At 43.9% G+C, this 11,305-nt stretch overlaps 1 protein-coding gene across 1 annotated transcript; it reads right to left on the bottom strand.

The window, feature by feature from the left end:
* Positions 1-294: 294 nt before the first annotated feature.
* Positions 295-9,908, bottom strand: LOC123055641 (uncharacterized protein C6orf132). The gene is made up of 4 exons (XM_044479568.1): positions 9,666-9,908; positions 3,051-3,571; positions 1,411-1,674; positions 295-577 (listed from the first exon to the last, which is right to left on the bottom strand). Exons 1-4 carry the CDS (start codon positions 9,906-9,908, stop codon positions 544-546), a joined length of 1,062 nt encoding a protein of 353 aa, XP_044335503.1. The 3' UTR covers positions 295-543.
* Positions 9,909-11,305: the final 1,397 nt, after the last annotated feature.

The following is an 11,305-nucleotide window of genomic DNA, read 5'->3' as shown; positions in this document are numbered from 1 at the left end:
ATGTTTATATGGGCCGAGCCCATTAATTCAGCCCATTTATATTTTTTTCGCTACTAATTTTGGTGAACTACACGGGCCAAGCCCTACAATTCAGCCTTTTTATTTTCTGGGCCATAGCCTTTTTGTACCAGCAGTTTTAGTTTTCTTTTTTTTATAAAATGGGTCCATTAGTCAAACAGGTCCCACTTGTCAGGTTCTGATAAATGGGTCCCAGCTATTAGGCTCAGATTCTTCATATTTCAATTTGACATCATATTTGAATTTCATAGTAAGAAAATAACCAGTATTTAAATAGGCAAGCAGAAAACACACATAATTATTCAAATAACAATAGCCAAATTCACTACAAGCTCTACAAATGACACGTAATACAAGCTCTAACGTATACGATGCTTTACAAGCTCTACAAATGCAAAGCTCTACAGTACTTTACAAGCTCTCCAAGTAATGTTACAAGCTCTACAAGTGTTTTCTTCTTCAGCATGGAGCTCCTTCAACAGCGATCAAATGTCGGACTCATGGACAGACATAGTCAGGACTGGGCTAACAGAAATACAACATGCCTTCCACAGTCTCCCTGTTACATGAATCGGCTAAGAAGAATCACAAAAACTGGAGCCAATATAATATGAACATTCCATTCAAAAAAGTAGTAAAGGAGTAAAGGACAATTCTTTATATAATGATAAACAGATTTCAGCTAGTACCAAGCTTTTTTAGCCGAGCTAGTTAAAATGAGATATTCATACAAGACAATAGAGACTATATGAATATGCATGGCACAAGTGCAGGTCCATATTAACACCAATAAAAACTTCCATAAATGGATTGGACAATAACGGGAACAACTCCATATTACACACAAAGCTCTATCCATAGTGCCAGCTATGGATAAAATCATGCACACTCCCAACAGAACTCAGTCACACAGTATAATTCTAACTATAATATAACCAAGAACTAAAGATTGTCACACAGTATAATTCTGACTATAATATAACCAGAGAACTAAAGATTCTACGTACTTAGAACTCAACTAATAAGTGAGAATGATCTGATTGTATGCAAACAATCTTTTTTTATTTGTTTATATTACTAAAACAGACATATCTTCCTTTATGTGAAGAAGTCTGCTTCCTTCTTTAGTTAGTAGTAATCGTTCCATGCAAATCAACCGTGTGTGTATGCTTGATCATGATCTGGAGATTACACGCATAGAGGAACAGAATCTTAAACAAAATAGTATCAAACAGCGGTGGGTGCTCAACCTATTTACCATACACAAGCAACACTTAAATCATAGCATGTGCATATACTTGTGTCACATCAGGGGGTTCAGAATGTACTCAACATTATCTAATAAAAAGGATTGGGAGCAGAGGGAGAGGGAGGTGGAGATGGACGTGCTACCTGTTGCTGCGGTGGTGCCTCTTGGTGGTCGTGCTTGAGCTCCTCCTGAAGCTGCTCACTAACCTGCAGGACAAACAAGACCATGGGTGAGCTGCAGCATAGGCACATACATTAAGTGAAGATAAGGAGAAGAACCTGGAAGAAGAGAGGTGCTCTGTCCTCCGTCCGTGCCCGTCCTCCTCCTCCGTGCCGATGTCAAACAGCCTCCGTTCGTCGCTTGCGAGCACCATGCGCCTTGGTTGGCCATGACGCCCTTGTCCTCTGCTGCACGGATGAAAACCAAAGAATCAGTACAGCTACACTGGCACATAATACAGACATGGTTCAGTTGAGATCTACTAAACTACATCATCACATGAACGACGAGCAGTTTTAGATCTTAAAAACTAATGTTCCATGCATAGTCTTAGTGCTCCATCAAAGAATCAACTAAATTTGCTCTCAAGCATACAAACAAAGTTTAGGGAAAACCAAACATGAACAAGCACTTATTGTGCAGGACACATAGCTATTTCATAAGCACTCAGTGTGGATATGTGTGCTAAATGTATTGTGCACAAAAAGGTGAGGCTCCCAACAGCCCAATATTATGACTACTGCAGTTCAGATTTTGATAATAAAACTGACATGTGTAGACGCTGCGGAGCAGCCGTGGAGTCTGACGGATCAACAAGCGTGTAACAACATAAACAACAATGCAGCAAGCGCAGGAAGATAAAGCTGCTCCATCCAACAGGACAGAAGCCACAACAGCAAGTAGATCTACACAGATCATCTAAAAACTATACTAGGGGAGGGCGTTCCCAGCAAACAGCACGGGGCAAATCCATCCGTCCGTCCACCAAACATAAGCAGGAAGCAAGGTACATTGACTCACGGGGCAAGCAAAGCAGAGCGGATGAGATGGGGAGGGGGATGGGGGCGGTTAATTAGTTACTCCACAGCTTAAACAACAATGCAGCATGTCCTCCAGATGCGAGTTTTACACCAGTTAAGCATACACCCAATTATATGCTCTAACTTGCAATTTTGTCCATGGACATTCAGATCATAAGTGCACAAGTCAGTCAATTTAACAGATACTTTCCCTGATGCAGGCTAACCTGCATTCCACAGGGAAACGTATGCATTCAAACCAATACTAGTTTATACATACACATGGCTAATGAAACTGATTCCCCAACGGTTCATGAATAAATAAGCACACACACATAGCTTAAACAACAATGTAAGCTAATACATGTCCCTTGAAAATCGTCATGTACCTACAAGCCGATTTGAAGGCTTTCTTCCCACAATGCAGGACCCAGTACATGGCTACCAACACCAATGGATCAGAAAACGAAATGATGACTGCACCCATGGTAAGAAATCTTCTGTCCCCAAACAGCTGATGGATCAACAAGCGTGTAACAACATAAACAACAATGCAGGAAGATGAAACTGCTCCATACAACAGGACAGAAGCCACAGCAGCAAGTAGATCTATACATAAACCATCTACATATCACGTGAGGAGAAGCAAGCAGTTGAATAATCTACTAGGGGAGGCCGTTCCCAGCAAGCAAGCAGCACAGGGCGAATCCATCCATTCATTTGTCCACCAAACTAAGGGACAGAGGCAAGGTACATTGACTCACGTGGCAAGCAAAGCAGAACAGATGAGACGGGCGAGGGGGGGATCAAGCGGGCGCTTCCTCTGGTTGTTGCGGGCGGTGAAGAGGACGGTGCCGGTGGGGTCGCCGACGAGGCACTCGGAGACGCGGGTGCGGGCGGCGGGCGGGCGGAGAGGACGCGCGCGGTGAGGGTGTGGTCGTGCGTCTGCGGCAGCAGCTTGTCGATGGTGGTGAAGACGGGCTTGCGCAGCTGCACGTCGGGCTTCGTCGCGGCGGCCGGGGCGGCGGGGGCGGCGGAGACGGCCGCGGGCTGCGGGGGGCGGGTGCGGGTGCACCGCGGTTGGCGGCGGGGGCGGGGCCGCCGCGGGTGGCGGTGGGGCGGGGCTTCGCCGTCGACATCTCCGGGCGCGGTCGTCGGAGGCGCTGTGGAGACGAGGCTGCGGTGCCGGCGATGGGTTGCAGAAAGAAGGAGGAGGGTGGATCAGCGGGGGGTGGGTGGGGGTGGCGGCGGGGCATGCCTCGATCGGATCTGGGGGATCGAGGGGAGGGGCAGAGGCCGAGAGGGGGAGTGGGTGGGTGGGGGTGGCAGCGGCGGGGATCGAGGAGGGTGGGTGGGTGGGTTAGGGTTTTGTTACTCGGGAGAAGCTCCACCGTTGGATGGGTGCGCGATAGACGGCTCATACTGCGTCCAATTTGATGATCCGCGTGAAGATGCTTCCTCGCGTCTCATTGGTCGGCTGTCTCGCGCTTGAATTTCAAAAAATTGGACTCAAATATCTGATTTTTTTAAAAACATAACAATGGCATAGTTCGTCAAAATGATCTCGTATTTGCATAAGTGTGCCTCTTGAAATGGCAAACATTGTTGCCAAATAGAGCTTTAATTTTTATTACACAAAAAAATTCTATTTTCTGAGTGCATAAATAGTTTTTTTGTGTGAAGAACCTACCAAATGTTTGTTCCAAAATAGCACCACTCCATTTACTCTAAAATATTAGACCATATTTTAGGTGAAATTGACCAAATAGTTGCATGTCAAAAGCTTTTGATCCATCTCTCGTGAAAAAAACAATTTTTATTTTTCAAGTGCCCGAAATGAGTTTTTTTGTGAAGGACCTACCATATATTTGTTGCAAAAATGTATCAAATCAATTTTTTTAAAATACTAGGCCATATTTAATGTACAATTGACCAAATGTTTGTGTGTCAGAAGTTTTGATCCACCTCTCATGAAAAAGACAAGTTTCGGCCGATTCAGCTGAAAGCGAGTCAAATTTGAACTGCAGCTGCCTCATAGTTTGCTATTTATTTTTTCCAAACATCATTTCTAGGTACATAAGTATCTATTCAATCATAGAAACACCAAAAAAATTTCAAGATTCAACAACTAGCTAGGAACGGTCATTCCCATCGTTTTGACCGGATTTTGAAACGGGCATAAAAAATTCAAATAAAATCAAAAAAATTGAAAACCTTCGCATTGTGTCATTACATGTGACCAAGTTAACAGGAAAAATAATAAACTTGTAATACGACAATTATTTTTAAAAAGTGTTCTTAGAAATGAGCTATCATGTGTGAAGATTCATGGCTTTCAACCCAAATGCTCAATCTTATGGCCAAATTCATGGCATAGTTTGTTTAAATGATCTAATATTGTGCATAAGGGTGCATATTGGAATGGCAAAACAATGTTAACTAAGGAAGTTTTCTTCTTCTTTGCACGGAAATTTCATTTTTCATTTTTTGAGTGACCAAAATGAGATTTTTTGTGAAGGGCCTACCAAATAATTGTTGCAAAATTGGACCAAATCAATTTTCTAAAATACTAGGACATATTTAAACCACGATTTACCAAATGGTTGGGTGTCATAAGTTTTGATCCACCTCTGGTGAAATAGACAAATTTCCGCCGATTCAGCAGGAAGCGGGTCAAATTTGAACTGCAGCTGCCTTATAGTTTGCTATTTATTTTTTCAAAAAATTATTTCTAGGTACATAAGTATCTATTTAATCATAGAAACACTAAAGCTTTTGATGATTCAACCACTAGCTAGGAACGGTCATGCCCGCAGTTTTGACCACATTCTGAAACGAGCATGAAAAATTCAAAAAAAATCATTTCCCATTTTTCGAGCGCCCAAAATGAGTTTTTTTAGTGAAGAACCTTCCAAATATTTGTTGCCAATTTGGACCAAATCATTTTTTATTAAAAATTACAAATTTGGAATACGGAAATTATTTCAAAAAAGTATTCTGAGAAATAAGGTATACATACTTAAAATTTTTAAGTGCATCATTAACATTTTTAATAAATGTTTTCATGCCTAAGTTTTTGAACAAATGTCTACATTTTCTAACACACATTGTACATATTGTTTATATATGTTTAACATTTTTTAAATACATGATTTTATACGCGTGAAACTTTTCAAATAGACATTTTTTGTTGTTTTTGAAATACATGATTAACCTTTTTGGAAATACATGTTGAACATTTTTACACATTTTTAATATGTTTGAAATGCTTGATTAATAGTTTTTCAATGCATGTTTTTTAATACACGGTCAACATTTTTTCTCTAAACAATCTAACATTTTTAAATGCTTCATTAACAATTTTCAAATACAAGATTAACAATTTTTAATACATGGTCAACATTTTCTCAAAGATTTATTAACATTTTCAAATGTTTTGTTAACATTTTTTTGATAATATTGATCCGAGGTCATACGCAATATTGATGGTGCAATTACATTTTAGACTTCATTTTTTTGTTTGAACTCCCTTTATTTTTTGAGATAGATTTGAACTCCCACTATTTTATGTGGACTCAAAGTTGTGGGAAGCCCACATTTGCCACGAGATAGACCTTTGACAGGCCCATCGGTTGTCGGCCCAGTCGACACAATGAAATTGTTAAAAGAAAAAAAATCATGTGGCCTTGTCCAAAAAGGCCCAGGCGCAGCAACTTTCCTTGTGCTTTAAGGGGATTGTGTGAGATAGGCTAACACCAGCGACCAAGTGGTGTGGTGGTATGGCTCGATCTGTAGGAAGGGGGCGCGGGTTCGACGCTCTCCGTTGCCATATTTTTGTTCCATTATTCACCACTACTCCACCGTGTCACTCTTGCATCTTTGAGGGTCCTGGGTCCCCATGTCAGTCTTGCACCTAAGGTAGGTGGGTCCCGCATGGCGGGTCCTGCATGTCAGTAGGGTGGCCCAGCATGGCGGGTCTGACTGGCCAGCAAGCCGGGTGGGGGTTGGGTCAGCTGAGTCTGGTTCAACCATATGCAAAATTGACACATAAGCAAAAATGACACCTAAGCAGGACACATGTGCAAAATTGGTATAAAAAAAAGACAACTAAGCACGACACATCGAAAAAAGTGATGAGATGGCGCCCAGTCATAGCAATGCACCACAATTTGCAAGGTCATGACCAATTTAGATTGGTTGTAACCGACAAATATAAGGCAGCGGACCAGTGTTGTCTGCTTTGCGACCATTTCGTGTAAGGAAATTCCGACCTTTTTGACCAAAATGGTCGTTATGGTTTAGGGTTTGTAGCCCCTCGAACAACTTTTGACCAATTGGTCTGAAATGGTCGTAGATTTACGACCAATTCTTCCAGGGTCACTGGCAGAAGGTCACAAGTTGACATATTTCTTGTAGTGGGTGGCTGCGGGCGACGAGCGCTCAGGCGAGGGGACGGGACGCTCCCGCGGGCGTGGGCGGCGGTGCGGGCTCGTCCGGGCCCAGATGGGCTCAGGAGGGCCGGCGCGAGGTGGGAGATAGGGGAAGCGGTGGAGGCGACGTGGCACGACGCCATTGGTCGGTTCGACGGCTGCGGCGGCGCTAGCTGGACGGGGGCGCGACACTAGGCGGCGGGGGAAGCGGTTGCGCACGGAATTCGAGGAGGAAAGAGGCTAGAGGTAGGTGCAGGCTAGGTGATGCCCAAAAATGGATGGAGGGGGCTATATATAGCAGTTTGCTAGGGTTTTGGGGGGTTTGGGGGCCTTCTGGACCCTCCGATCGCAATCGAACGGTTCCGGTCGGAGGGGGGGTTTAGGATGGGTCTAGTGGGCTGCAGGTGGGCTGTGGAGAGTGGGTTGGGCTGAGAGGAGAGAGGAGAAATGCAGCCCGGCACGGGTTTCCGGTGACTGAAAACGTCTGACGAATAGCCCGGCAACGGTGCCGCTACGGATGACGATTGGGCTATCAAACGGACTCCGAATGCGACGAAATTTGGCAGGCGGTCTACTGACAACACAACAACACCGCACGTCAACTTTCATCCCATTCCGAGAACATTTTTATGCCACTTATAAAATAATATTTCGGACATGCCGCGGGCGCGTGTGAGTGTGTCTGGGCTCAGAGCGGACAACGGAGAGAACTAGGACCGAACGGATGCAAGTTTTGAAAAACATGCAGATGAAATGCACATGATGACATGGCAAAATGCAACACGCAAGCAAATGACATGGCAACGAGACGAATAAACGAAGGACACCTGGCGCATCGGACTCGGGGCGTTACATTTAAGCGTTCAATGTTCATCATGGAAGAAGACACTACAGGAATCAGGAAATTTGCCGTCAGCCAAGGACAGACGACAAAGGCTTGAAAACAGATGGCAAAGACTTTGTTGTCAGCTTGATGAGGGCAAACAATGTCGACAAAGAATAAATCGGCAAAGAGAACATTTGTCGTGAGCTTAATTTTAGTCGGACAGAAGGCAAAGTCTTTGTCGTCAGCCAAACCTCTTTGCTGTTAGTGAGAACGTAGCTGGCGGCGAAGAAAATAAACTTCACAGAATGTCGTTTAACGACAACTCTCTGCCTACAACTTTTTTAGACTTGCGACAAAGAGGTTGATAAATATAAAAATAAAAACACAGCCCCGTCAGCGAGGTTGAGTTCACCGGTGTCGGGGGACCGTGTTGGGTCACCAGCAGGACTCCAGTGCATCTCCCTTCTCCCTCTCCTGTCCCTACGCCCTCTCAATCTATTGTCTCTCTCGTCCCACAGGTATGCCAAAGCAGCCATGGTCGCCGCCACATTGATCGCGCCTCATTCCTGGAGCTCCATCGATGCCATGGTGCCACAAAGCTTCCCAGACGCCATGTTGTCTTCCTGCTACCGCCGGACTCCGGATCCGGCCAGAACCAGACCGGATCATGCCGCCATGTCCGGATTCGCCCATCCATGTCCTCTCTAGCCGAGCCCTACCTCGAGTCGATGCCGAAAGCCGCGTTCGCCCCGTTCCCCTACCTCAATCCTTATGGGGTTTGGAGGAGACGCGCCCAAGTGCCATGGTCGGAGCAGCAATGGACGACGGCGGCCATGGGAAGAGCTCAGGAGAGGAAGAAGGACGTCTGGAGGAGCAAAGGTCAGCGGCGAGTGGCCATCTCCCTTCTTTCATCATCTAAATTCTTTATGACAAAGCTTTCGTCAGAAAATTCAGCCTTAGCAACAACTGACTTGTTTATTTTAACTGCTAGATTTACTCCACTCACCGTACTTTCTTCATTTAAGCAACCACGTTCAATGTTCTTCATGGAAGAAGCACTTACTATGTTGTATTTTCTACCAGTCAATTTCTTCATGGGAGAAGCCCTTACTATGTTGTCCTCTCTACCATCATGAGTTTAGGGACAGTAGAAATTTGAGTTTAACATTAAGTTATAATTTGCTTAATGAAGTCCTTAAAAAATGTACGTTGTAAGAGGTCGTGTAAATCCCAAGCATTGAATGACAACATTTATGCAGCAAGCATCCAAGAAACAAGGGAGAAGGTATGAAAACAACCACATTGAAGTAGTAAACTCAGATTAAGTAAATCATTCCATTTTGTTTTCTTTGTTCGATGATATATATGCTCAACAAGACAAAGGGACTTAGTGGGATATATGTCATGTGCATTGTATTATGTAAGTTGTATGACGCGGCGTACGTATGGGTTGTTATATGTGAATTGCCTGAAAGATTGATTCAGCTAAATTTGCAGACTTTTCCTTGCTACATTTCTCACGCTGAAATTGACCCTTAGAATGATTACGTTAAAACTCCACTGAAATTGGGTAATGTATATCACACTTTTTCACTAGGGTAATGTATATCACACTTTATTCACTTGGGTAATGAGTAATGCGCTCACGTCCCACATATGCGTTCTTGAGGGTTCTTTAAGACGTTGTAGAGTGCACAAAACACTTTTATTGCAAAAGTGGGAAAGGCATTTTCTCAAAAAGATGGGAGCTCAACGCCAAGTTCCTAAGATTAGGAGATGTGGCGATCATGGCATGGAGTGTGTTCTCAGAGTTTGTGATCCAACAGAGAGTGAGCTCGATAAGATTTGAAAATTGTGGCCACCCAAGTGATCCTCGGGGAAACGGCAGCAGCCAAAGCATGTGACACAGAGAGAGGAGAACTTCAGCATGGAAGGCTACATACAGCGAGGGCATCGACTCGCCATCCTAAAGTGGTTAGGTGTTGTTCACCTAAAGGTAGCTGAAATCGAACTCCTTGAGGTGATCGAGAACCTTGGATCATAACCATTTGTTGAAGATGTGGTAGCGGTCTCAGTCGCCGGAGTGGCGACATAACGTGTTGACAAAGACGACGAGCGTGCACCTGGCGTGGAGCCTTGAGGATGTCCGAGATGAGGTCGACTAGGTTTTCTCCCCACACCCTTTTCTGGAGGTCATGGTCATCAAGGTTGAGCGGGATGGATTCGTGCCAGAGGCGTTTCCACCCTGGGATATGGCTTGTATATATGTCTTTGGCGTCATAGATGTGGAACATGGAGATGATGGTGCCGCGGACGTCATTGGGTAGAGCAGTGATGTCGTCCTCCTTGGCGCCAGCAGGGTCCATTAGTGGTGCCACTTCTTCTCAGCCCTGCACCACCCGCGCTGAAGACGATCCACCAGCAAAAGAGCAGACATGTCCCTTCTTTGGGAGGCCACAACGACCTCAATAGTATCGGGGCGCATTTCCTTTGTGTTGTCAGGCCCTTACAGTAGCCAACGTGGTTTGGGTTTTCTATCAAAAGAGGTACTCATACAAGAGCTCCTCTATTGAGGTGGCAATGCAGAACCACTCGTTGTGGTACGTCAAGTCTTACTGCTCACACGGCCGAATCGTGTTCAACGGCTACGACTCCATCCCTAGGCGCTAGATCACCATATTGGTTTTGGCCACATGTTATAGCAAACAACACAGGTGCGGCAACAAGCTAGCGGTGTGGCAACATGGTGACGACGTGGATCATTAGGATGTACTTCCCACCAATGTTGTTTAGCACGAAGACACTTTCTTTAACGTGCACATGGTCCGAGAGCGGGATGCACAAGCCCGAGCAAATGTTAAGTAGGGTGTGGCCGCTCCAATACTCGAGGGTGACCATGGCTCCCAATATTAGCATTGAGAAAATACGCATGATGTCACACGTTGTAGCTGATGGATTAGCCATGGGCTACAACGCTTCGGTATTTCAATGAAGTTTTGTCAATCTCTATGGGCACCAAAACCTTTGCACAGACTAGTAGTAGGTTAATGACCATTGTATTTTTTGTTTTCAGGATTCAAGTATAAAATGCACACCTTAGGTTTTAATAACGAAACATTTTAATCAAGACCCCATTTTGATTACTTTAGGACTCTCTTCTTGTAATACACTCATACGATCATGTGTGAACAAAACTTCAGTTTATAATCACACTTAAGCAGATGCATTAATGTATCCATAGAATATATTACATTGTTAGTCCAAAGATATATATTGGAGCTCTTTTAATATTCTGCAACTTAATTTCCTCCAAGGAGGTACGACCAACATTCAATATTACTGATCCATCGATAAAGGGTGTGTTACACAATGTAAAAAACTTCAAGTATAGTGTGTTTTCCTAAACAAAGAAATGTCCAAAAGGTCATCCTTATTAACAACGATCCCTTCTTTTGCTTACTCATTAACAATATGATACACAAATGCAGCCCATGCCATATTGCATCAGATGCCTGTAAACTATGACAAAAAAATGCATGTGATTCTTGCTTGAAAACTTTTCGAAATGCAAGAATAAAATGCACACACCTCCGGTTTACAATATCCAAAGAGATCTCATATCCAAACACGTTACGCAAGTTCCCATTTTTATTACTTTTAAATTCCAATGGATATGCAAGATTCTTATAATAGAATCAAACGGTCATTTGTGGCCGAAACTTCTACTTTTGTATTTTTGAGAAAAAATTCGTTTTATAACCCA

Source organism: Triticum aestivum, chromosome 2D, assembly GCF_018294505.1.
Source record: "Triticum aestivum cultivar Chinese Spring chromosome 2D, IWGSC CS RefSeq v2.1, whole genome shotgun sequence".
Classification (NCBI taxonomy): Eukaryota; Viridiplantae; Streptophyta; class Magnoliopsida; order Poales; family Poaceae; genus Triticum; species Triticum aestivum.
The sequence above is the reverse complement of the archived record's forward strand: the minus strand, read 5'-3'. Positions and strand labels throughout refer to the sequence as shown.